General features: G+C 48.9%; 2 protein-coding genes across 5 annotated transcripts in view; one reads left to right on the top strand and one right to left on the bottom strand.

Moving 5' to 3' along the window:
- The window catches only part of LOC104643157 (DNA-directed RNA polymerases I and III subunit RPAC2), a 7448-nt gene extending 1265 nt beyond the window's left edge, over positions 1–6183 (bottom strand). The window contains exons 1-2 of the mRNA XM_075763765.1: positions 6030–6183; positions 1587–1684 (exon numbers count right to left, since the gene is read on the bottom strand). Of these exons, the coding sequence (XP_075619880.1) occupies positions 1587–1684; positions 6030–6068 (137 nt within the window). The 5' untranslated portion in view covers positions 6069–6183. The remainder of the gene's footprint in view (positions 1–1586; positions 1685–6029) is intronic.
- VAMP7 (vesicle associated membrane protein 7) lies at positions 6117–26930 on the top strand. 4 transcript variants are annotated; one of them, XM_075763761.1, is made up of 8 exons: positions 6117–6252; positions 13205–13359; positions 16541–16598; positions 17190–17327; positions 21229–21319; positions 21902–21969; positions 24193–24285; positions 24961–26930. In XM_075763761.1, the coding sequence occupies exons 2-8, from the start codon at positions 13214–13216 to the stop codon at positions 25027–25029; spliced, it is 663 nt and encodes a 220-aa protein (XP_075619876.1). In that variant the 5' UTR covers positions 6117–6252; positions 13205–13213; the 3' UTR covers positions 25030–26930. The 4 variants fall into 4 exon arrangements, with proteins under 4 accessions (XP_075619876.1, XP_075619877.1, XP_075619878.1 ...); XM_075763762.1 differs by having other exon boundaries at positions 6125–6252; positions 13201–13359; XM_075763763.1 differs by lacking the exon at positions 6117–6252 and adding an exon at positions 6446–6562 and having other exon boundaries at positions 13201–13359.

Here is a 26930-nt window from a genome sequence, read left to right as displayed (position 1 = left end):
GAAATCTCAGGGAAGTCAGAGGCTCAGGCCAGCCCAGACCTGCTGGGGCTCAGGATGTCTCTGAAATGACTGAGGGTCTTACGGGAGGGACGCGCTGAAGGGAAACTACCTGTGTAAACTTATCCACACCCCCCACCTGTCTCTGAGCTGCAGCTGGAGCTCTGCAGAGAAGGGCACGGCTGGCACGCAGGCACCATCCTGGCACTGGCAGGCCTGCAGAGTTCACACAGGGGATCCTGGTTGCTCGGAAGCCTCACTGCACACAAACCTGCTGCAGTTCTGCTGGGCAACACGGGCTGAGGGGCTAGGGCGCTGCAAGGATTTGTCAAGGTTTGCAGGCTGCACGGCATCTGCCTTCATAAGCTGAGGCGGTTGGTAGAACATCTGTGTGCCCAGCAGAAAGAACAGCCCTTTGCAAGAAGCCTGCTGTTTTTCTTGCCATGGTGATTTATCGGAGGAATTCACATGACATTTGCAATGTAACTGCCATTTGAGATGATGCACTGAACTTCCTGCTGTAATTCTTGCGAGGCTTACCAGCAGATCTTCACAAACCCGCAGTGCTGCCCAGTTTGATAAAATCGGGCCACCAGGGTGAACCTATTTGTATATTTTGACTGGGGCAGCAGGATAATTAATTCCCAGCACCAATTCCTGCATCTCCATGCAAGCATGAAAGATGATCAATTTGCTTAATGCTGGCTGTTCCTACCCTCTTTTCTGACAGCGCTTGTCCCAGAAGGAGACATAGATACTGCCTGACCTCGTGCACTTACACGGAGTTCTGCATCATTTTACCCAGGGCCAAATAAGACATTCAGAAGTCTTTCACATGTCAGACATTAAATTTCCTCCGTAAATAACCGTCAAGGAGCAGTGAGAGCTGGCTGTTCCCTAAGGGATGGGGAGCTGGAAGCCACAAACGCTAAGACAGCCGACAGGGCAGAGGCCTCACTAGCTAACCCCATCCCACAGCACCCAAGCGAGGGAGTAGGGTGGGTGCAAAGGTGGTAGCCAGGGTCAGCCAAGGGTCCGGATCGTCAGGTAGCTTTGTGGGGATGAAGCAAGTCCGAGGTCAGGCCAGGAAGTCAGTCTGCAGGTCAGTGTCATGTGAGGTGAGGGTACTGAGGGTCAGACACTACCCAGTGATCACCCAGCAGGAGTACAATGATGAGGAAAGGCTGAGGTCAGGTCAGGATGTCAGTCCATAGGTCAGCATCCAGGTGAATGGAGTCCACAGCCCAGTACAGCCTGAGCTGGAGACCCATACTCCTGCAACACAGCTCAGGAGGGACTGAAAGCTCTGAGCTGAGCTTAAATGGGGCTCCTGGGCCCATGGGCAGGGGGTGGGTGGAGGCCCATTAGCGCTCTCAGGGCCCTGACACTAATAGCACAAGCAAAAAGTTAATCCTGTGAAGAGAGGTGGCAGGTAAGGAGTCTTTGGCACCATGTCTGACATAAAGACCCTAACAGGCATTCACAGAGGTTCTCATTGTTTGCCTTCTTCCAGCAGCAGCTGAGATACAGGACAGTAAGGAGAAGGCCAGAGCAGGAGCGATGTCAGGCACTGCAGAAGCTCCACTTACTTCTTCATGACCATGTATCGGAGGGAGTTGCCAAGTGTGTGGTCCTCATCGTGCAACACAAACGTGACGCAGTTTCCATCTGTCCCATCTGCCTGGACCTGCCGCAAACAGGGAAGGAAAAGATGCTGTAAGGCTCTCTGAGGGAAGGAGCACTAGCCCTAGGGTGAAGAACAAATATTGTGCTCAGCCACGCGAGAGTAACTGGGAGGGCTTGTAGGTCTGGCTGGGCCATCCCTGGCTCACGTCTCGGGTGCTGCAGTGTGACCTTCGCAGCAGAGGGAAAGGTGCAAAATTACAGAGCTCAGAGAAACCTCTCCCTGGTTATCAAAGTGCCTGTGCATCCTTCCTCTCCACAGGAGGGAAGAGGAGCCCTAAAAAAGCTGGGGCTTCAGGACCCAGGCTGGAAAGCGGCTGGGAGTGACCGCTCAGGTTGGTATGATCCCAGGTCCCATCACCAGCACGTGGCTAGACAGGAATGAGAGGGACAGTCAAAAAAATCCCCAGGGAGAAATGCTGCCTGACAGCAAGGAAATCTTATCCCAGCTTGAAAACAAAAGGAGCTGTAAGCCCAAATTCACACGCTTAGGATGAGCCTGGGGAGCCCACCAGCGAGCAAACAAACCCCGCAACGCCAGCAGCCAGCCCCTAATCCTCCTGCTGCTTTTGGCTCAGGCGCCCGAAAAGAGATTTACCAGCTAACGCTTCCTGACAAGACTGGTTTGGGATCCCTTCCAAAACCAAGAAGTCACCTAATTAATCGCTTAGCTGTCAGAGGGCTGCTGAGCCTCTGACCTTTCCCCAGGCTCAGCGTAGCCACTGTGGAGCCTGACATGCCCAGACAGCCCCCAACCGCTTCCTCTCTCAGCAGCAGAGAGAGGTTTCAAGGTTAAGTGCGGAGCCAGGCTAAGATGAGTGCAGATTTCTTCGCATCCTGCCCGTGGCCAAATCCTCAACCACTCCAGGGTTTTATAACTCCTCACATTTCCCCTCGGGTAGTAATTCCCCCCTAGCAGTCCCATTCCTCCTTCTGCAGGTACGGCTGCCACAGGGAATTGACTCAGCAGTTCAGAAGGAAAACGCAGACTGATTTCCGTGGAGGAAGAGATCACGCAGACCTGCAGCACAATTCAAGGGCAGGCTCCCTGCACACCAGCTATCGCAGAAGGGTAGGTGCGATGCAGCAACATCACATCAACAACGGGGATGTTGGACTGATAGGGTCTCACTCGCCTCCCAGCATCTCACAATCCACAACCAAAGGGGTGATTAAAATAAGGCCAAGAGTGGCAAAACCACCTTCCCTTGGTGTGGGACAAAAATGTGTAAGGGATTAGACGCAGGTCACTCGGGCAGCTAGTGGCATGGATGAGACACCCTTCCTGCTCTCCCACTTGCTAGACCCGGCACCCTCCTCCCTCTTCCCAGGAGCAGAGACTGGCCTCAGTCTCTCCTATCGTATGGCCTTGCAAGGAAGTATTTATTAAAATTATTAGCACCAATCATACTCAGGAGCTTGCTTTTTCCACTATAGGCTCAAACAAGAGCAGACTAACTCAGGAGGCACCGCCTGGCTCCCAGTTTGCTCCCTGCATGCAGTCACAGGGTTAGAAGCGTGCCCAGGTGCCAAAATCCCAAGTGCCCCCCTGCCACGAGACAGGTACAGCTCTGTTCACTGGGACAGCGATGCTCTGGCAGTGTGGTCACACGACGGGAGTTACACCTTAGCTTGGGTGTAGCTCTGCACGCAGGGGAGCAAAGAGATGCTTTTCCAGACGGAAAGCAAATATTTACACCTGAGTTAGAAATGTTGCGTAAAAATGATTTGAAAAATAGAATAACTGGGAGTTTAACGCGCAGTTCTGGGAGTTGCACTGACTTCAGCCTCCTTCCCAGAGCTGAAGGAAGATGTGGGTGTAGGAGGGAAGGGACAGGATGCATCTCAGGCCTGGTGGCTGGGCCAGCTTGTGGGGCTGCAGCAAGTGCCTCCAAGCAGCAGCCCAATGAATTTCAGCTGCCCCTGCCTCCTTAGCACAGCCTGCGTACCCGAGCATAGATCTGGCAGGTGAAAGCCAGAGTATGGCTCTTTCAAGCAGCTGTAAGGAATACATTGTGCTGAACCTGTCTGGTCCACAGAGACTCAATTTCTCTCTCCTCTTTCCTGTAGAGAGTCCTTGGATACAATTCTGGATCTCAGCAGGACCATCAGCTTCACTGCTTCTCATCTGGCCATTGGCCCACCTAGTCAGGTATCTTGCCTCTGGCACAGATGTTTCCAAGGAAAACCAACACAGTCCCCTGAAGGACAGATTCTTCCCTGGTCCCTGCAGCAACCGGGTCTCTGCCCTGAGGCAGAGTCGCATCTCAGAGGTGTCCAGGTATCGTCACAATCATTATTCATCAAAAGAAAACTTGTTCAGCCAATGTGTAAAAAAAGCCCTGATGCCCTGGAGTAGGGAATTCTGTTTGCCTGGAGTTTTCCCTCTTTGGTCACACACTGATTCGCTAGGGTCTTCACCAAATTGTCCTTGTTCTTGTATTATGGCAGAGGCAGAAGGAAAAGCTGATGAGATCTCGAGGCAGCTTTAGGATTGATCAAATTCACTTGAATCCCTCAGAGACAATAGAGATGGAAAACCCTGTGCCTCCCCCAAGATAATCGGGGGTGCCCCCTCCCTGCAAGGTCAGGATACAGCCCCTGCGACCCAGCTGCCCACGCATCGGACACCCTTCCTTCTCTACCAGCTAGGCAAGCCTAAGAGCTGCAATCTCGCATCATCCAGAAGCTCTCCTGCTTAGAGGGGCTGTGATTTATGATGATGAATTATTTAACGTTGTATTTGGTGCCTAGGTAGTGCTGTGGCGGATACATTAGCACAGCGCTGAGATAGATGGGATCAGCTAGACACGAACTGGGTGGGGAACAGTCCTACAACTCACTTGTTCCTACACTCACTGCAGTTTATGCATAACTTGTCTTTCATGTCAGGATATATAGCCCTTTGCTGGTCTTCGTGAGCCAACATCGCTTCCTACACGCCCTCCTGTTTTCTGTATGGTACTGCATTCCCCACGGGGGGAATCTGCTGGTTTGTTGCCATGGGCCCCTCTAGTGACTGCAGCTCTTCAAAGACCAATTTCATTCATCACATCAGACAGACAGGATTAGGATTGCGCTTCCTGGCGCAATCGTGACTTTCAGCCTGTGTCCTGCACAACCAGGGAGAAGAATGTGGCTCTACAGAGCCTGAAAAAGGTAACTAGCAGAAGGCAGACCATTGCTAAGAGACTCTAGGGTCTGTTGTGCCATTAGGAAAAGTTATGGGGCTGTAGATTGAGAGACTACGGAAAACCGTTGTATTAAGCCTTCCCCAAAGGCAGCTTGTAAAACCAGGCAACTTACAGAGCCTGCTTGTTTCTCCTGTACGGCTGTCGCGGTGCTCAGCTCTCCCCGTGTCCCACTGACAGACAGTCAGACAGACAGACTGGCGCAGGGAGCACCCGAAGGTCCTGTGCCAGCTCTCCCCGCCATCCTGCCCGGGTGTAACCGCCAGCCTGCAGCCGTTAGGTGAAGCGCAGTGCCATCTAGTGCCTTCTGCTGCCTGCAACGCGTTCTGGAGGTGCACAGAGGGTCCCCGAACTCCTGCCACCGGGCTCGGCAACCTGAAACGGGCGCAAGAGAGGAGACAGGCACGCTGCCGACGGCCAGCAGGCACAGCCACCCGAGGCCTGATGTTCTGCAGTGCTGAGCAATTCGTCTTTAAAAAGCAAGGCTTGTTTTAGAAAGTGTTAGTCCTAACTGGTTTTAAAATAGCTAGTCTTGTCCTCTAGCTGCTTCTGTCCCCTATAGGGCAATCTCAGACACCTAAACGTCCAGAAATGTAAGGAAAAGGTGTATTCCTCTCCGTCCCTCCTATTTCAGGGAACCCCGCTTTGCTTTCCTCAGCTGCTTTCTCCCTCTGCAGCCGCTCCGTGCCAGGCAAAGCCAAACGCTCTCACGGGTTGCAAAGAGCCGGGCAGGGCTGCGCGGGCCCCTGAGGGGGGACGCCCGGGAGGACGCAGCCCGGGCCGGGACACGAGAGGCTGCAACGCGGCCGGGCCGCAGCCCGGGGCCGCTTGGCGAAGGGCCCAACCGGGATATTTGCTGTTTCCCGCTGCCGGCACGAAGCACCAGCCCGGGGATGCGGCCGAGGGCGACCCGCAGAGACGGATTTCTCTTGGATCTGTCCTCACTGTCACGATTTATCCCGACGCCAAGGCCGTACCCGCCCCCCCCCCCCCCCTCCCCGAGCGGGCCCGTGCTGAGGGGGCCCCACCGCTGAGCCGGCACCCGCCGGGCCCGGGATGCGCCGGGGAGGCCCCGGCTGCCGCTGGCCGGGGACAGCAGCGCTTCAGCTCCCGCCAAGCGATGGGATCCGCCCGCTGCCCCGTCCCGCTCTCACTCACCGTCTCCAGCGCGGCCTTCCTCTCGCCCTCCTCCGCCATGGCGGCCGGACCACAGCTCCCAGCGGCCCGCGCGGCCCCGGCCCCGGCCCCGCCTCCACCGGAAGCGCGTCGCGGCAGCCCGGGGCCGGGGGGGGCCGGATAAGGAGCGCGGCGGGCGGCGGGGCCCAGGAGCGCTCCCACCTTCCCTCCCTCCTGCCCGCCATCCCTCCTGCCGCGGCGGCCGGTGAGCGGCGGTGGGGTAGGCCGGGCCCCTCGGGAGAGCCGCCGCGGAGTCGCTTGTTGCCGTCAAGCGGGCGGCTTCTGTCTCCGGTCCCCCCGGGGGCGGCAGGCCGCAGCGGGGCCGGGGCGGGCTGGGCTGGGCTGGCTGACTGACTGACTGACTGGGGTGGCGGCGGGGCCGGGCCGGGCCCGCAAGACCGGGAGGCGTTGCTGTGGGGGGAACCGGCGGCGCCTCCCTGCAGGCGGAGGAGGCTGGCGGGGCGCTCCCGGCTCCGGGGCGGGCCGGTGCTGCCGGCGGTCAGAGGCCTCCTTCGGTATCCGCGGGACGTTGGGCTTCGGGGGCTTGGGGAGCGGGTTGCTGGAGGCCGTGGGGGTCCCCCCGGGGGGAGCTGTTGGCGTCGCTCGGAGCGAAGGCTTGCTGGGATTTCTGAGACGGGATTGTGATAAATAATTACAGTTATGCTTGTGAGGGGGCTCTGGGGGTGCTGTGAGTAAGAACGTTTTAGGGTGTACGTGTTACTTCTCTAGAGAACTGCGTGTTCAATAGCTGTGACATTCTCTCTTTGCTCCTCTTTAAAAGGTTACCTTGCCTTCCTGGAAGAGAAATCGGATTAATCTTGTGATTTGTTTCCATAATGGTGAAGTGGAAGTACCTGAAGTAGGCTATGCAGGCAGAGAGGTAGCTAAATGTCTGCTAAGTCAGTGCCTGAACGTCATGCATCTCAGGCTTAAAATGAACAAATAAACTACAGGGCTTAAGGTTGGAATAGCCTTTAAAGAGATAATAACTGGCAGATGCTGAGGAAGGGTTAAAGGGAAGTCTAGGGTACTTTCTGCTGAAGTCACCATAGTTAAACGATCTTCTTATTGCAGTCAGGCAGTTTGCAACTTGCAGGGTTGCAACACCTACACTTGTTTAAAGCCAGTTGTGATGCTCCATACTTTCTGTAAAGAGGATTTCTGGAGATATAAGCAGGAACCTCCTCTGTCACTTGTTGGCACTGGGGCTGTGGATCTTCTGGTGAAGAAGGACTGATGAGTCCCCCTTGGCTGGTGAGGGCAGTGCTGCTGATAGAGGATGGGGACAGTTTTCTGGGTTCACTTCCTGCCCTGGCTGTCATAACTGCCATCCCATAGTTTATTCTAGAGCTTCAGTGAAGTCAGAGCAAGAATCAAGTTGTTCTGTGTCTCACTCGAAAATAATAAATCATCCTTACTGAAGTTCCATCACAGTGAAGATGGAACCTGTGTTTCTGATATTCTTTAAGATGCTGCAGGTTTTTCTGTGCCCTTCTGTCAAATACCATGAGAGAGCTTGTAGGCAGCAGCACGCTGCACCTTGCAGTGTGACTTGCAATGAGAATGTAGTCATTGTGGTACAAATGCAATACTTGACTCGCCTTTGTGCTTCATCTCTGTTAGCTGCTGGATGCTTCTGGCACTGCTTAAGGAGCTCTGGATCTGAGATGGTTTCTGCGTGGCTGATTTGGAGACTTTCTGTGCCAGGCCTAACTGATATATCAAAGTGAGTTTTTCCCTTAAGAAGGTTTGGTCTTGGCAGTTTCCCAGATGATAAACAGTTGTGATCCCTAGGTTAGATGAAGGGATAAAGGGGTTGATTTTAACAGATTTAATTCCTGGCTCTCTTGTAACTTCTGAGGGGAGATGTCCTCTAGCAGTTTAATAGATTTGTGTTACTAACAGAAGTAATACATGAGTTTTTTTTACAGGGCTGGAAGAGGCGCTGCTTAGGGAAAGAAATATGCTCTGTGTTAATTGATTTTTACTTCATTTAATCCATTCTGCTCAAAGCTGGGGAACAGGGGTCATTGCACAGTACGTGGCTGTTGTTGCCTAAGTAAGGCTGAGGACTGAATTCAGTGAGTGGATTGTTGCAGGACTGTGGCAGTTCTGCAAATATCCAATATTAAAAGAACAGAGACTTTTAGAAGTTGTCTAAACCACCATCTTCAGTTTGAAGGTGGAGTTGTTCCCCTCTGGGAATTAAGGTGTCTCTTTGCTTGCGTGAGCTTTGCAGTTCTGAGGTTAGTCGCTTGCTGCAGCGCCTGTGGCAGGGGGAGGGTTTGTGGGTGGTTTTTCTTTTACAACTGCTCCTTTATATTGGTCCTCCTTGTTGAGCGACTGCAATGTGAAGAGATTGGTTTCTTGATACTCGGCAATCACCTGATTCCTCCAGAAGCTTAGTCGTGTTTGTTTGTTCCTGGCTGTGAGCTGGTGTTGTACCACACAGTTCTGGTTCAGTTGCCAACACGTTGCAGATGACTGTCCCTCGGTGGATTTGGAGGGACGTGGTTGTATAATAAATTCCTCTTGGTTTAGTTAGTGTTGTTGCAGATCAGCGTGCTGGTGTAACTGTTCACAGATTCTTTGACTTGTGCTGCTTGGCAGTTCCTCCTTGGGGAAAACCACGGTTGGTGGCACCTGAAGAGATCAGGTGTCGAAGGAGTAGAAAACAGAACAAAGTGCAGTTTGTGTAGTTGGCATTTTCTGGCTAAATTAGTCAAAGCTAAGGTGTAGGATGAGTCCTAAGTTTCTAGAGAATCACTTCTGAAGGACTGGACAGTTGGATTATTTTTTAAAATTTTTTTGGCCACAGTTATTTTTTGCTGGGAAAATGTTTGTGCTCTGTGGCCTTGTCAGACGGGGGTGAGCTGCTCTGCCTTTAATCAGGAGAAGCTGGGAACAGTTGTGTGGCAGTTAATGGGTTTTTACAAGATCAGAATCAGCTGCATGGCTGCCCTTGTCTTTGGTGTGATAAGCATTTAACTTGAGTTAAACCTTTAATCCAAGGTTTAGTTTTGTTTCATCTTTATAAACTTGTTGGGTGTGGCTTTTTTGACTTAGCTTCTCTTCTGTTAAAGCTTCTTCAGGTGGAGGTAGTGGGTCCTGCAGCAAGGTTCCAAGGAGTTGCTTATTCCTCTATGTTTTAGCCCTGAATAATCCCCACTTTTGCTCAATGCTACATCCAAATGCTCCTATCTTAAACAAACGATGCTGTGAGCATCAAGCTAAAGCTTTTGGTGTCCTCAGGTCTGTGGAGAGGGGACTTATGATTAGAAACTCGTGTTTAACTAGAGGTAGGTGAGCCTTGACTTAGGGTCACAAAGCAAGACTCTAGTGCTCGCAGGCTTCCATGTCTGCAGCACTGTGTTTTGAAGAGCTGAGAGCAGCTTTTTAAGGTCAGAGGTAGCAAAATATCACTGGAATCCGTGACTAATTTTTCTGCTCTAATGCAATCAGCATGTTGTTGATGCAGCAATTTAAAGCTGGCTTAAAAAAAAACCTCCAAAAAACCTGCTAGGTTGGCCACTTAGGCCTTTTGTGGCAGGATGTCAGAGAGCTCAGTGCTGCTGTTTTGTGTGTCTACAGGTTGACCAGTCTGTGAGCTCTTCTAGTCCAGCTTTCTGTAAGGAAGTTTGACTTTTCGGTAGTGGGGCAGCTCCAGCGCTTGGCGAGGTGTGATCTGGCAGGCTGGTTCAGTGCTGCTGGATGGAAGAGGTTGTGGTTGGGCTTCTAGGAGGCTTTGCAAATGACTTGGCTCTCTGTTTGTCATATGATGTTCTTGGTAGTTCAAGTGTTGCAAGAGATGATAGAATGCCTTGAAGTGTGTTTTTTAGATTCCTTTAAGGCTTTTGCCCTAAACTGGGAGTGCTAGGACTTTGCAGGGCTTTGTATTACTATTAATTGTTCCTGTATGAGTAGAGCAGTGTGGTGAGGAAGAGCAGCCCTAAACTTCAAGTACTGAGAGAGTCATAACCTTGACTGGGGCTAGACCGTGGGGCTGGACCGTAGGTCTGACTTGGCAGGTCATCTTCTTTGCTGCTTGAAGATGTTACTTGCTCTTCATTGTATTTCTCTCTGGAAAAAAATAATCCTAAACTTCTGTGGAGTGATTCTCAGTGTTACGAGTGGCTGCAGAGTCAGACCAAAGGTGGTCTGGCCCTGCAGTGACTGGTGGGATGCCTAGACAAGGGTGGAAGAATAGAAGAAACTCATGATAAACTCTTGGGCTCTTGGGTGGTATTTGTTCAGTGGTGATTCTATTCCTCCATAAACTTGTCAATTACTTTCTGAACCTGTGTGAACTCTTTTCCTGCACAATGACATGTGGGAATGAGCCTCACAGGATGTGTTGTGTGAAGAACTACTTCCTGCTGCTGGAACCTGTTCTTGAACTTTCTTTTCATTTGTGTCTTACAGGTAGTGAATAATTGTGACTTTCTTCTCTGCTTTATATTCTTTCTCCTTGGGTATCTTTGTGCTGTGGAGTTTCCTTAGAAAGTGTGTAAGGGGAAAAACTGTTACCCTTGCTCTCCCATGTTCTGTAACTCCTGTAATCTTCAAGTGGATGTAGACACTACTTAATTGAGCATAATAAGCACCATCTGTCCTGATGTTTAAAGATCATTTCCTCTTAGATGTAAAACAACTTGTGGGGTTTTCTCTGCAGTGCTGACAGACTCGATGTCAGAGGGCAGTTGTATGCTGGCTTGCAGGCTCACCTGTGACTGTGGGTGGAAACAAAACAAAACCTAGCTGTTTGTCACCTCTCTGTACCGACATTTTTAAATAAGCGGGAGCTGCTTGCTTCAGTCTGGGAGGGAGGGGGACAAGGCAGGGGAACAGCTGTTTGCAGCCCCTGTTCCCTCACCAGCAGCAGAAGGGGATCTGTTGGTGCGGGCACTCCTCACCTCCCATCTTCCCAACGGGCTTTGTGCAAGCGTGTCAGCTGGAGATAAATCCTGTTTAAACACCTGAGCTGTGTCCAGATGAGGTTGGCACCTAGGTGGGGGCGGTGGACAGGAAACAAGTGGTGCGTGGACACAGTGGGTGAGGACAAGGGAAGCTTTCGTATCGAAAAGAGCAGCAAGTAAAGGCAACAAGCTGCCTTTGTTCTGAAACCCTGTCTCTTGCTCTGAGACGGGGTAATGAGAAACGAGCCATGCAAAGCAGCACAAGGCGCTTCCCTCCTGCCCTTGGTAGAAGTGAAGGGGCACGTCTATGGGTCGGAGGAGTGCCAGCTTTCGCCAGGAGGAAGTGAAAGCAGCAAATCTGGCTGGGGGAGCTGCTGCAGAGCGCTCTGTGCTTCCTCCCCCTTTCAGTTATTGATGCACTTCTGCTGTATTACTGGTCAGGAAGAGCAAACAATAACAGCTTATCTGGGAACTTGTGTCTGCATGGTGTGAGGCTTTGTCTGGTGTGTTCTCCCTTCCCCTTTGCTGGTACTAGAACTCTTTTAGGTTTTCTAGAGTGCGCTTGCCGAAGCGATGTCCTTTGAGACCTTTTGCTGTTCTGCTCCCTGCTCTGCTTGCTGCAGCCCCTTGTCAAACTCATCCTTTGCTTTCTGTTACCTTCGGTGGTGCTGGGTCTGAATACCTCAGTGTTCCCAGGTGGTGGTGGCTTAGCCATGGAGTGTATTCGCTGAATAAATCCATGAGTTCTTTTTTTTTTTTTTGTCTCCAACATTGAGCTCTTAAACCTGTGGAAGGTTTGGGAGATTACCAGACTGTTGCAGGCCAAGCCAGAATCTGTTAAGCTCAGGCTGACAAAGTGAGTCCGGATGATCATATCCCAACTTCATGGCCTTGTTAACAGCTCTGCATTCCCCTGCCACCTCTTCCACTGTTGCCGTGATCATTTGTGCATCAGTTCGCATGAAAGCGTAAGCTCTTTGGGGCAGCTCTGTCTGCACAGGGCTCAGCAGGATGAGCCCCAATACAGAAGAGATGAAGAGGTCACTTCAGCCAGTGCCAGAGGGGAGGAAAGTCTGGCTGGGCATAGCCTAAGTTTGGTCTTTAGGCCTGTGGCCTTTGGATCCTGAAGCTGAACCACTGCTGCTGTCCCTATTTCTAGAGAGGTCTCCAAGCTGTCTGGTTGTGTTGAAATAGGTGTGTGGTCTTTCTAGACACAAAACAAGGCAGGCAATGTGAGGGGCAGTCAAGTGCAAAGTGAAAAATAAGATTTTTGCATTTTGCAGGGTCAAAAGTCTTCCTAAGTCTTTCCTAAGCAGAAAAGAGGCTTACGGATGTACTGGCTCAGCTGAGCAGATGTCACAGCTGTGGTCTGATGTGTGGTTTCACATGTTAAATCTTGGCTCTGTCAGTAGATTAATGTGATGATACTTGAGCTGATTAAGTGTGTCCCTTTATATGACAGCAGGCATGTTTTTCCAACTCCGGAGACCTCACAGAAGTCCGGCCCTCAAACACTCGCACCCCATAACCTGTCCAGTTTGATGCATGTACAAGAATGGTGCCTTGTTGCTGAGGTTAATCGGTTTGCAAAAGTGCTGTCTTGCTTTGAGACGTGCAGGTCACGTGTTTTTACAGAAATCTTGGGACAGCATGCACGTAGTGAGTGTCTCTAGACCATTAGAAGGGGATGCGTATGGTGTGACTCTAAGCAAGCGGCAGTTTTTCTACTTCAGTTTGACAGCAATCAGAGCCAAGGCCTTGCCCCTGAACAGTCGTGTTAGGGATGGTGGGCTTGGCCTGTATAATGAGCTGCTGTTAATAGCTGTGAGACAGTTACTTCCTTTCTGAACCTGAGCTTGCTGGCTGTGGGCAGATTTTTCAATTACAAGCAAGAAAAGACTTAAGGGTCAGTTGAAGAGCAAAAAAAAAAAGTACTAACAACTAGAAATCTAGGTGCAAGGCAAATGTCATGATGGGATCGCTGATGACTGTAGGACACCATGCAGTTGCAATAAGAAAAACCACCTTCTAGAGTTTCTTGAAGTCTTGGTGTCATTCTGAACAGAACCTAAAAGGGGAAGTAAGAGAAGCTTTCTGATACTGGTATCCTGTTGAAGTATTGAACGAGCTCATGCTTCCCTCCCATTACGTCAAGGGCTGCGAGAATGCTGTTAAGATGATGATGCTTTCTCTGCCAAAGAATGCGAGTCTAATTCTTGCCATGTTTTTATTTCCAGGTAGTGTGAAGTCATGGCTATCCTGTTCGCTGTTGTGGCAAGGGGCACGACCATCCTTGCCAAACATGCCTGGTGTGGAGGAAACTTCCTGGAGGTGACAGAGCAGATCCTGGCGAAAATACCATCTGAAAACAACAAACTGACCTATTCACATGGGAAGTGAGTAATGCTTCTCTCCTGGGTATGGGAGGAGAGACTGGTGAACATGCACAAGGACAGGAATAAACAGAGTGTAGCCAAAGTCATATTAGGATGCGTTCATGTGCTGGTTGAATGTGCAGTCAGCTCAATAGCTACTTTTTTCCGCAAGAACTTTGCAGCATAACCGGGACTTTAATTTAGCTTAAGCAATAAGTACTAAGGGAGTTGATTAAAAAAAAAATCAAGTTTTCTATTTTTGTACAACTCCAAAGTCAGTTGGAGGGTGCTCAGCTGTGGATGCCAAACTGTTGGAGTCTTTGGTATTTGGCTTGTGGAGTCTTTTTTGCTGGCTTTTCTGAGGCTTGAACATGGCTTTAGGTAAAAATGTCACCCTTCTCTGAGCACTAGTGGATCCTGGTTGCTTTAAGTCATGCTGGCAGATGTAGAGCCGTCCTGAGCTGCAACAAGTGTGATCTGTGGGATAGAAGGATTTTTTTCCCCAGCCCTTGGTCATTGTTGATAGAATGGAGGGATTAGATGTTATGTCACCTGAGTTTGTGCTGCCTTATTGCACATGTAAAGTAGCTAAGTCAGTGTGCTGGTCTGCAAACTAAAGAACGAACTGTGGAGAAAGCAAACGTAGAAGTGTTGGGCCCCAGTTCAGCTCTTTTTTGGAATTGGCAGTGTGGCTGGATTCTCAGTGTTGCCCAAACTGTTGTGTTAAAGCTGTTTTGGCTGCCTGAGGACTTAGGAGATCAGGACTGGATTAGGCTTCCTGCATCCCTCCCTGGCTTGGAGCACTAGGAGTCCCTGGGGCAGAGCTCTCAGAGGAGGCTGCCTGCCCTGTGGTCTAAAGTGCTTTGGATGCTGAATCTTTTTTTCTACTGTAATTTTAAGGGTACAGTAATTTTCTTTTGTTTTAACTTTTGTCTTGAGTGCTGTTCAGCCAACTACAAAGTTGAGTGTTAGGAATGCCTTACTGCATTTTTATAGATGAAAACTTGAATTGTGGCAGAGATTGATTTGCTCTTTGCTGGGGAGCACTGAGGTAGTTAACTAATGCATCCATGCTAGCAAAGCATGCTGTGAGGTGTTCAGTTTTTTGCACATTACTGACTGTTTCCTTAATGAGGATTTAACAAATGTGGCAGGTCACTGCAGTTTGTGGTTGTTGGGCTTTGCATTGTGCTACTAAAACATACAGGTGTGACTCTGCAACTCTGGGCACTGAGCTTAGCATCAGAGCATTTCCTCTGCTAAAGTTAGTCTCTTCTGACAAGTCTTATATTGGGCTTTTTCTATGATTTGGGCAACCACCTCTCTGGTCAGAATCTGCCAACCCTGCTTTCCCTCTAGGAGAGGGGAAGGAAGAGTTCCTAGCCATCTGTTTGGGGGGGATTGAATACTTTAACACACACATGCTTGGAGCTAGTGACTTCTTCCTGTTGTTGAAAAGGGAGGTTTTTGGTTTGTAGGGATAGAGAATAGCCTTTTTTTTTTTTTTTTCCCCTTGACCATGATAACTGGGCAAAATGTGAAAGCTGTGAAGCTGAGTGAGCACGAGGAGTTGTTCTTGTCTGTAGGGTTTCAGGGATCCTGCTGCCTTGCCAGGGTCCCAGCCTGTAGGCTAGAAAATTGCTGTGTTATCTGTTTGTCTAGGATAGTTTCTCCTCTTCTGAAACATGAAAAAACTTGAGTTTCTTTTAACTTTGTTTGAACTCCTTAAACTCATTTAATGAGTTCTTTTTGTTTTTCAAGAACAGCTGTGTCTTTATATATGATCTCCAAGGAAAACCACGCCTCTAGCATCAGGAGTTCTTGGGATTATTCTGTCTCTGCTGTTAAGATTCTTCTAGAAGTCACTGGGGAGCCTACAAGGTAGTACTGGACCAGCTTTAGCTCTCCTTCTAGGAAGGAGAAGCAATAGTTGCAGATATGCAAGGATTTTTTTCCTTATGAGTACAGACTTTCAGGGCAGTAAACTATACTTCCAGCTCACCCCTAAAGCTTATTTCAGTGTTGTCTTATTTGTTCAATACAAAATGTGATTTTTGAAAGCTGCTGAGCTGTGCCCTTAGAGCTGTACAAAGCAACTGCTGTGCAGCATGTGCATTGACTTGCTGTTATTCCAGAGTTTGTAAGAGGGTCCATGTGCTTTCCAGGGAAACTCTTGGGAATCCCCAAATGTCAGAGTAAAAGGATACAGAGAGGTTTTAATTGGGGGGGGGAGGAGGAAGTATTTGTGTGGCCTTTTTCGAACTCTATTCCTATTTTCTTCTGCTGTACTTGACAGAAGAATCCATCACCTACTGGAGCATGTAATAAAAAAGCCACAGCTAAAGCCAGTGAGTTGAGCTAGAACGCTCTGATTGATTGGTCCTGGTTTGGGTTTAGTTGTGTGCGAACTAAGGGTTTGGGGTTTTTTTCTGGTGGGCCTAAAATTACAGCTTGGTTTAATTTTGATAGGCAAATATTGCTTTGAACTGTTTTGCACCATTTCTTAGGATAGAGGCTTGCATTTAACTACATCTGTGTTCACTCAGCACCACCAAAGGCATCTTTAAACCTAGACACGTGATTCAAGCCTGTTGAGCCTGTTTATTGTTCTATCTAATTCATTTTCTGCTGTGGTTGCTTTTATCTATTAGCCATTGTGATGAAAACCAAAGGCAGCACAACCTGGCGGTCGTACAAATAAGGCTAAAGAAGCCGGTTGCTGTACCAGCGAGGTTCACCAAGGCGTTATCTTTCTGGTCACTTCAATTAACTGCAGCTCCTGTCATGTGTGAACTAGCTCGTGGATGCTTGTGTGCACGTCTGTGAGGATTAGACAAATCTTACCCCCGACTACCCTGTCAAGGTTTTGTTTTTAGGAGTAAGTAGCTGGAAGAACGTGGAACTGAAGTTATTTGGCAACTAGATGTCCCCCAAAGTTATTGCTAAGCACAGAGTGCTGTGAAGCATAGGAGGCCAGTGATAACACTTAAGTGGTTTCTAATTCAGTGTAGGTTATAGGAATGGAGACACTTACCTCAACGAAGATGGCTGCAATCTGTTGGCATTGCTGTGACTTCCTGTAGAGTAACTGGAATTTGCTCTTCTACTTCTTCAGCCCTTGGAGGCCCTGCAGGCAGTAGTGTTTTCTAGAAGCTTCTGTGGTAGCTCCAAATGACCTTTTTTCTTTTTTTCTTCTCTGCAGTTATTTGTTTCATTACATCTGCCAAGACAGGATTATATACCTCTGCATCACAGATGATGTAAGTATTTTGGTTACAGCTATTGTTTTTTGCAGGTTTTGGCTTTTTTTGTATCTGTAGGTCAAAGAAAGTCAATGGTGGGTGCCAATCTGATGTGGGTTTTTTTGTTTTTTTTTTTCCTGTTGGAGCTACTGCTTGTGTTCTCATTCACATCAGTTACAGCTTTGAAATCTAAGCCTGGAACTCAAATGCATGTCAAGAGTTAGTTTTGCCTAGTTTCTCTCTTAGCAGCCCCAGTGCAGTAGAATGTACATGTAGAGATGTGCCTTTAATAGTCAGTGAAATGTGTAATACTCCTCAATTCTGGAAGTGTTGAAGCAAAATTTTCTCCCTCACTGGAAAAAGGTATCGGGCACAGAATCAGAACTAGGGGATACCCGAGTAAAGTCCACTGCCGACCACTGTCCAGGAAACTGAGACTGAAATCTGGCTGCTACCCAAGCCGCAGCATAACCAGTGAAATCCCGTAGCATTGTGTGCAGCATGCCTGTTAAGAACTGATAACTTCTGTACAACTGGCTCTGTGCCCTGTACGCTTCGTTATTCCTGACTTGACGCAGCTCTGGACGTGGTCTGCTCTCTTCCTTCCAGGACTTTGAACGATCCAGAGCCTTCAACTTCCTGAATGAAATCAAGAAGAGGTTTCAGACCACATATGGCTCAAGAGCACAGACAGCCCTTCCCTATGCAATGAACAGCGAGTTCTCAAGTGTCTTAGCTGCGCAGCTGGTGAGCTCTGGTGCTAAATGGGCTTTTCCTAACAAGCCAAACTTCTCCCCAGAAAGTCTCCTTGTATTTTCTCACTCAGAACTGAAGTGCCATGCTGAGTCTGGGTATGAAGCTAGGGGAGTTGGCTGTTCTCCCCATGCTTACCCTGCAGCTGGGTCACTTCACTACTTGGTGGTAAAAGTGGGGTTAATAGCGATGCATTGTTTGTACCAGGTAGCTGTGCTGGAGATTAGATCATAATGGTAACACTTGAAATGTCCAACCTAGTTCCAGTTGACCCTCCAGTGCAAGCTAATGTTGCTGTCACTAAGAGCAGGACAAACATATGTTGCTCCATTTCTATTAAACTGAACTTCAGAACTTGAGTATCTAGTAATCCCCAACTGCCTCTTGCTTCTCTCCTCCTTACTTCATGGTAACTTCAGTGGCACGCTGCTGGAGTGTGACAGGGTATTTGCTTGTGGTACTGCATCCTTTTTAGGAGGAAGGAAAACTGGGCTTGGATTACACTCAAGTGCTGTACCCAGAACCACAGGAGACTCTCCAGCTAGCTTGCTCAGAGGATCCAAGGATTTCCATTCCCAAGATGGGTAGGAGGGTAAAGAGCAGGATAAATGACTTGTGGAAGGTCCCACATCCTCTGAGCTGAGATTTGCCTTGGACCCTTCCAACCCCAGAATCACAGGTGTGAGAATATTACAGAAGTGAGGACAGTATCTGTTTCACCCTCAACTTGTACTTTTTGGCTGAGGCTGCAGTGGTGGTCAGGATGATGCTGGGTTCTGCAGGCACTGTAGTCTTTGCCAGGTGAGTTGCTCCACCAGTATGATCCCGGTCTGGGAGATGAAGCCCATGTCAGTGGGGTCTGTGTGGCGCTGAACAACAGCTGCCTGTGGTGTAAGGTACCTTCTGCCCGCTGCTTCAGGCGTTACCAGATAGTGGCACAGGTTGGTGTCCTGCTGGGATTGCAGTGGCACCCTCTCCTGCGGTGGGACGGGCACAGTCTGTCCTAGTTTTCCTGCTGGAACTGCACAGCACCGCTGTCCTGGTGTGTTCCAGCTTGCGCTGTCTGATTTTATTGGCACTGTGGGCAGCTCGACTGAAGCTGAGTTCTGAACGCTGTCGCTAGGGCACATACAGAACACTGTCAGTCTCCTTTAGAAGAAGTTTCCGGGCTTCAGAAGACTCTATTCTAGCTACCCTGAGTGTGTTCTCGGACTCCTGCAGGGAAAGGCTGGGCTGGAATCTGCTTCCCTCTTGAGGTGCAGAGGAGTTATGTGCCTATTTTGCTCACTGAGGAATCTGATCCAGCCTTGCTGCTGCCATCCCACTTTCACAGAAGTGCTTTGCTTGCTGTGTGTTACATTTGAGGTGTGGCAAAGCCCACGGCTGCCAGACAGGAGAGGTTGGAAATAGTTGAATTGCTTTGTGTATTTTATTTGTAGCGGTATACAGCTGTAGCTTCTGAAATATTTAAGTGCACAGCATAGTGTTTGTTTGCATTTCCATTCAGCCCCCTATAGAATGAGATGTATTTGGCAGAGCTCTTTTTCTTAATGCAGTGTTGACTTGATGTGTAATGTGGGTCTGCAAACACCACCTTGACCTGCTTCAGTGGGGTTTTTGTGGGGGAGAGGAGGAGAAAAGGCAGAGAGCAGTTGCTGTAGGTGTGGGATTGGGCTGCTCTTAAAATAGGAGCTGTTAATGTAGTGGGGATGTTGCAGTTCACACTTGCCCTGTTTTGGTCTGCAGTGGGATACTTCAGCACCTGCAGGGAAAACAGGCCTGTTGCTAGATGTAATCTCAAATGAATGAAGTCAGATGGAAAATAGAGAAGGAATAAATAACTGCCCTGTGACTCATATGATCAATAGCCTTATTAGTGCACAAAACCTCAGGCTATATGGTCTACAAGGAAAGTGTTCTGAATCCTCTGTTAAAGACTTGAGTCCTTAATTGACTACAAACAAGGTCATAAACTGAGCAATGTTGGTTTGGGTTTGGTGGTGTTTTGGGGGTTTTTCTGAGACCTCCCTTGAATTAAAGATAAGATGTCCTTGGAATATTGGCTTTCAGAGCTTGTGTGCGGTCTGTATCTGGGGCAGCGACAACTGGTACAGTACACGTGGTGTAGGAGATTCTCGATGTGCCCTGCTGTGGCTGGTGCTGCTGCTGTTCTCCATGAAGGGCTTGGCTCTTTTCCTGCTGATCTCCTGAAAGTGCCGGGTTTGGTGATGCTACAGGTGTAGGAGGAGAGGTCCTTTTGTCACCTGTGAGCAAAGCTCTTGCCTGTGAGAAACTGGGCAAGCTGTAGGATGCTCTCCAGCAGTAACAGCTGAGGTGCAGGGTGATGCCAGGACTTGGGTGGGTGAAGGTGACGTGAGGATTTGTGCTTGGACTGTTGCTGCCTGAAGCTTGTGTTGGAGTTTGAAAGGAGCCGTTTGTCGGTGCCCTTGGTGACGAGCAGAGGTGCTTTGGAGCATGCAGAGTTGCGCACAGATTGTTGCAGAAACTGTTCTTTGGCTTACACAGCAGATAAAAAGCAATGAATAATAATGCCAGTGTGGCTCCAGAAGGGCCTGATGCATTGTGCGTAATAAATTAGATTAATTTCCTATGCGTGATAGGACTGAGTTTTTCCTCTCCACCAGGCTTTGATATGTTGAGCCTGGAACTATATGAAGTGATGACTCATCAAACTGTAAGCTGTTCGTGGCTGGAATAAGCTTAATGAATTGCTTTATCGGAAGGGCCAGGCAGTCTTCAGAGCCTCTACAAATCCCTGCCTTTCCATGGCTCTAAAGCACGAGAGGAGCTGCCTACCCTAGATTTTGCATATGCATAGAAATCCAAGCATCAACTAACAGAAGTTAAGCAATGACAGAAAGCTTTTCCCTCAAATGGCTCTAAAACTTGCCAAGACGACAGCCCTACTGTCAAACACTACACGCAGGAGTCCTGCTCTTGCACTGTCTGGGGGGTTCCTGTAACTTAAGGAGCTTAACTAGCGTGAGGCTGAGGGTGGAGGAGTAGGTCACATTGCAGTTCAGGGATCATGCTACAACTCATGTAGTGCAGAGATAATACCAAAAAGGGAGGCTACTCTTCCAGTAAAACCAGTGACCAGCTTTGGTAGCAGGCCAGTTCTGCACCTTCTCCTAAAAAGCTAACCTCTAAGGAGAAGGTCCAAAGGAGCTGTTGCTGTAATCATTAATTATGACCCAAGTGTGTGGATGCTGTTAGATACTCTTGTGAATCGAACAGTTACTCAGAGGAAAGTTGGGGTTTAAGAGGCCACGTGAGTGGTCATGAAATAGAGCGATGGGGATCTAGTCCTGGCCTCTGTCAGCCTCCTCGGAGGGTCTCTTAGTAAAGTGGAGGTGCTTCGTGAAGCTCTTCAGATGAGTGCAATGGCTGCAAGTTTAGAGGAAAACAATGGTTTATCTGAGTTTTGCTGTGGAGACCCGTGTCCCTGGATGAGGGTGACGTGAAGGGAGTGGGGTCACAGGAGCTGTGGCTAGCAGTGCTTGACTGCAGAGGACCTGTGATAAGAGTGGTGACCTAAAATCTCACAGATTCTTGTCCTGACTTTCCTTCCTTGCTGCCGATTTGCTTAGACTTTGAAAAGGGGGCTGTTATTTCTGGGTGCTCTGGCAGTTGCAGCTGCCTGGCTGCCTTGCAGCTCATGCAGTGCAGGAGCAGATGGGCATGTATGATCTGTAAGTGGCTGAAAAAGCCAGATTTTGGTCTATTACCCACTTAGCAATATCTTGGGTAATTTGAAAACTCACATTTATGTCTGTGCTATTCTGTAGTGACCAGGAGTTTCCTCTTTTTGTCTTAAGGAACTGAAGTGCAATGTTGAGGGTCCCTGCTCTCACTGACTCTTCATTTGTTACAGAAATACCACTCGGAGAGCAAGGGCACCGACCAGGTGGCAGAGACGCAAGCTCAAATCGATGAACTTAAAGGAATCATGGTTCGAAACATAGGTATCTGGCTTCCCTCGGTGCCATCGGGCTGGCAGTCCTGCCAGGAGCATTATCGCAAGAGAAGCTGATGATGGGGTGGCCTCTCGTGACAGAAGGAACTGATGAGGAAAGGGCCAGGGAGCTCCGAGTCTGCAAGCTGTTACTGCGTTGAACTTGGTTGAGGGTGGCATGTGGGCATGGGGAGAGCTGTTGGAGATGAACTCGCACTGCTTGTGATGGGGTGAAGCATGTTCTGCATCTGGTCTGTTTGGCTTTCCTGCAGCTGCCATGAGGAAAATGTTCCTCATAGCGCTTTTTTTTGTGTGCCAGGCTCTGGTTTGGGTTTTGACAAGTCTGACCACATAAAATAGAGGGCTAGATCTGGAATTGACCAAAATTGAGCCAGGTCAGCCCCAAAATGTAACCTGTGTGATATGAGACTTCCTTAAGTGCTGTGCCTAGCAAGCTCTGGAAGGCTGAGAGCTACTTGATGTCTAACAGGCCACTGCCAAGAGCTCCTGGCTCGCAGCTGGGCTTGGGTATTGGAAGCAGCTCTTTGCACTGGGATTCTACCTGCATCTGGATTTTTGTTTCTTTCTCTAGACCTTGTGGCACAAAGAGGAGAGAAGCTGGAGTTGCTGATTGATAAAACAGAGAATCTTGTGGATTCGGTAAGTCTGGGGAAGAACGTAGAAATGGGGAAATAAGGTTACTGCATCAGTTGTGCTCATTGGGGAGCAGTGGAGGTGAAAAGCAGCATCTAGAGCCCCTTTAAACAGACACTGAAGCATCTAGATCTACAGGTAATCTTTCCCTGGGCCAGACATGAGTCCTGTCTTGTTCCACCGCTCCTTAGAGCTGTTTCACAAGCCGTGTCCCAGCCTTGCACCTCCTTTAGGAGAGTGAAGGTATCCCGTGCATCTCTGTCCTGCCAGCACTGCTGGGATTTGTGGGTGACTGCAAAATACTAGGCAGCACTGCTGGCCAGGTGCTCTGCTCCATGGACCAGCTGCTCCATCCTGTTGAAGAACCATCTTCTCCTTGCTCCTGTTTGCTACAAGCGATGCACAGGATAACAGGCAATGGGGTTTCTTGTCCTTGTCTCTGGTGCCCAAGTTGGGGAAACCCCACTCTTTATCTGGAGCGACAGGAAAGCTAAAGATCATAATTAAAACTTCTCTTGCAGCCTGGTTTGAAGTCAGCTTGATGCAGATAAACTGGAAAAGTATTAATCTGTAGAGTTGTTCCAGTATACAAAAAAGCGCTGAGCTGTTTAAATAGTCTGTAAAAGACTTGGAAGAGCTTCATGGAGTGTTTCAAAGTGAGAAGAACTGGGGAAAAAAACAACCCAAAACCCGCAAATGTAATGTAATTCTAAAGCATGATGTTATCTAGTGAAGTGTCGTACACTCCACAAGCTTTTTTGTCTTTCCTCTGGGAATCCCTAGTCCTGGCTTGGTGCATGGTCCTGTTGGCACCTGACCCTTGAGACAATCCTCCACCCAGTAGACTGCTGGTGTCCCCTGTATGGGGCTTGTGGAGACCCAAACATCTCAAAGCTGGCAAAAAGTAGTGAGGGAGTAGAGATGCCAGGAGCTTAAGCATAGGGAATGCTGTCCTCTAGCTATCGGGGTGTTAAACCTCACTGCTTCATCGGGTAGTAGCAGGAAGTAGCCTAACCTCAGGTAACACTTTAGAGAAATGGACTGGAATTCCTTCAGCAATTAGATGGAATTCATGTGTGAGCTCTCCCAGGGAGTGTTGGTTTTGGAAACCACGCAGAAAATGAAGGAATGGGATATGCCTTTAGTGTGAGTGTCCTGGGAGATCCAGGGCTGAAGTTCTCAAATGTCAGGAGGGTAATGGACTGTGTTTTATCATTGCTGTACGAGCCTGGACCACCAGAACATTGTAAACCCACTGGTGGTCAGAGTTCCTCTGTCTGCTGGGGAACCAGTCCGGGCTGAGGTGAGGAGTGTTGGTATCCAGCAGTCTGCTTCCACAGGCAGGAACTGCACAGCCGAGCAAGAGAAGAGCCCGAAGTTCAGAGCGTGGCGGAGCATGGGAATCCACTTCAAGTCAAAACTACAGCTCAGGGGACGCAACTGAAAAAGTTGTGGGGTGGTTTGTGGGGAAAACCTGAGAATCACCAGCAGAGCGTGCTGCTGAGTTGGCTGTGGTGGGTGCTGCAGCGTGGCTCTGGGCCCAGGGCAGTCGCGCTGCTGTGGCGTGGTGGGTGCGTGAGGTCCCTTGGTGACCAAAACCTGTTTGGAACGGATGGAATTGCAGAACACAGAGGAGACTGGGAACAGGGCAAACGCATCCTATAAAGCACAGTAAGCCTGAATACTGGAGGAAAGTTCTCACATTAAAGGACTTGTCCAGCCCCGAGGAGCGGTTGTCAGGGGTACCTATACGGGTCGTCTTGTTTTGGTGTATTTACACTAATTAAGCTGCATATAATCTGTTTGTGATTAGATCAGTAATTCCATAAATATTTTGGAGCACTTTGGTTCCCAAAAGGTTGGAGGTCAAATGAGAACCCAACCAGAAGTACTCAAAGGGAAACTAATCCTTGTGGGCAGCCTACAGACCTGCTGGGGTTCTGCATTTAACTCCCCCAGGCTGAGCAGGGGAAGGCACAACCCCAAGCTGGTTCTGGGCTTTCACTTTTACTTTATCTCACCCCTGGAGTAGAGTTTTCTCTTGATGCCTGTTCAGTTTTGGATTTGTAACTGAGGAGTTAAAACAGCTCTGGAGGAGAAAACTGCAGTGGTTTGGGTTATTAGGGAGGTAGTAGCTGGGAAAAGCATGTGCCGCTGCATCTTGCTTCTTGGGATGCAGCTTCCTTTGCAGCAGGTTCAGGAATTAAGTTATTTTACTTTCTCTTGTAGTCAGTCACTTTCAAAACGACCAGCAGGAGCCTCGCTAGAGCCATGTGTATGAAGAACCTCAAGCTTACCATTGTCATCGTCATTGTATCAATTGTAAGTACGGAGCACAATAACCTTTAGCTCTTAAGCCAGGCTTAAATACTGGAAAAGGCTAATAGTGTATTACTGTCTTCAGACTCGCATGTACTCAGCCCTGTGCCTGGAAGGGTCCTAGCTGTAAAACAAGTGTTTTGACGGTCGTGTGTGAGGGGAGAGGAGAGGAGCATCAGGCCAGGCAGCTTTTCTGGCCAAGGCAATAGGAAAAGCTTTCCAGACAATTCTGTCAAGCCTCTAAGGGGCTGTCATAGCCAGCTGCTTTGCTAGCTCCATTAGAAGCTAAGTAAGGGTTTGAGTTCATGGCTGCTCTGTCATGGCTTTTCAGGCCTTAGTCCTGTTGGTATCTTGTAACTTATCTTTGAAGTAGCTTCTTTTTTTTAATGTGAGGGCATACCTCCAGCCTGTAATAAACATAAAGAGCACTAAAGTGAGGATGCTGAAGTACTTTGTCACCACTGAACCCTTGGTCATGTTTTGCTGGAGGATAGTTCTCCCTGTGTCGCTGCAAAGATGTGGAGGAAGAGGCCCTGGCACACCATCCTTGGGGCATTTGACAGTTCTTCAGGGTTTTGATAACTGGGGGTTCTGAGGTTGTTTTGATTGCCAGGCCAAGTCGGGGGCCGACTAGTGGGAAGTTGAGTTCTCTACTGAGTGGCTGTTTTCTTTCTCCAGGTTATCCTCTATATCATCCTGTCGGTTGCCTGCAGTGGGCTTACATGGCCAAGCTGTGTGCAGAAGTAACTGGAGGCAGCTGGTGCTGGTCACTTGGAGATGAGAATCACAGGAGTGTGAAGAAGCAACCTACAGAATAACTCTTAATCTCTCACTACTGACACCTTCTCATTCTTCCATCCCTCCAGGACTTCAGACTCTGCCTTATCACCCCAAACAGGCCCAGCTGGTCACTGCTCCTGTGCAGCAGTAACCTTGAGAATGGGCTGTTTTAAATTACTTGAAGGGATTTTTTTCTTTTTTTCTGTCCCAATGACAACCTTCTCAGCTGGGTGGGTGGTATGTCCAGCTCCAGAGGGGTATGTGCATGCTCGCCTGTGTGTCCATGTAGCTTTGCACTTCCATGTGAGCGTGTGAGCGGAGAGCAGTGCTGCTAGCAGCTGTCCTCCCCAGGAGGAGGGTGCTGGGGGCACTGAGCCAACTGATGGCAGGGGGTGAATTTCCACTTTCTGCAAATATTGGAGATCTGGGTGCCTTGCCTCATGGGGCTCTAGTGTTCTGACACGGAGAGGTCGCAGGTGTAATATTGGTAGAACCAAACAAATGGCTTTTGGGCCAGGGCTTTGCGCTGTAAGATGTAGGTGCTGCTGCTGCTGTACAGAATCTCCCTTTCCCTGGAGGTTTTTTTGCAGGTGGTAGGAGAGGGTGTGGGGTCACCTCAATGTTTTGACATGGCTGCCTCTTCATCCTCACTTCTTCCTCATCTTCCCCCCCTTAATTTGTGGCTAAATCAATACAGTAAAGGAGATGGTTGCATATAGTTAAGGTTGCAGTAATGTATCTGCTTTCTCACATGTTATTTCTCCTGTTCTTCTTCTGAGGGTGGACTAAATGAATACTAATGTTATCACTTGCTAAGGTGAAACTGGGGGCCAATCTGTGGATCTGGCTTGATAAGGTGTCAGGTATCTGCTGCTTGTGATTCTACTCTGAAAGCGTGTGCTGGGAACTGAGGAGAGAAGGGACAGAAGGTTGGAGCTGATGGATGGCTGCTTTCTCTATGGTCTGAGGAAGAAAGGCTTCTTCAGAGGATGTAGTAACAGGTACTCCTCTGGAAAGAGAAAACAAACCAAACCCAAGGCTAATAACCAAATGTAGGATCGTGTATGCTGCTGCTGTGCTGCTCAGGATTGGGTCTGCTCTGCTGCTGTTGGAAGCTGTGCACGCTGCATCACTGGGAATCATCAGGCTGGTCCTGGGCTGAGGGTGGTAGGGACTTCTGGTATCTTACTGGCTCACTTCCAAGAGAAGAAATAGAAACAAATGAAATCTCACAAAAGCATCACATGGTTACAAGGGAAGCTGTGTCTCTTTGGACCAGGGAAGTGGCTTCAAATGGCCGGTGGAAGTTGTGGAGGCGTGGGGAGGGGAGCCTTCAGTTGGTGACTACAGTGGAGCACTTGGTGCCGTGGGTCCCCTGCAACACAGGCTTGGCACAGGCAGGGTGAGGAGGTGGAGCTGCTGTTCCTTCACCTGCTTTTTGTCGTGTTACACTGACCTTGGAGCTTTCCAGCAGGTGCCAGATAAAGAGTTGTCCTCTTGACTTGTATAGTTATTTGGATTTGTCTTCTACTAGGCTGAAATTTAACTATGGGGAATTGGATCTTGATGCCCAGAAAGCGTCAGTGGTTCTGATCAGCACTGTGGTCACTGGCATGGTGTTGAGTTAATGTAAAGCTTAGAGAAAGATTTCCTTCCTCTTGCCTCCTACTCTTACAACCACCCACAGTTCAGTGTACAATTGTGCATGTTTTAGGGATCCTTGATGTTACTGTGTTCATTTCTATGATTTGTTGTCTTATGTACAAATACTTTTTAAAGACAATAGTTCCTTTCCTTTTAAAGAATGCACTGAGGCATTAGTGTAAAAACAAAGTTAAATTGATTTAAATAAAATTACTGTACAGAAA

The sequence above is a fragment of the Balearica regulorum genome, chromosome 11 (assembly GCF_011004875.1).
Source record: "Balearica regulorum gibbericeps isolate bBalReg1 chromosome 11, bBalReg1.pri, whole genome shotgun sequence".
NCBI classification, from domain to species: Eukaryota; Metazoa; Chordata; class Aves; order Gruiformes; family Gruidae; genus Balearica; species Balearica regulorum.
Note: the sequence above shows the minus strand (reverse complement) of the source record. Positions and strands in the feature narration are given on the sequence as shown.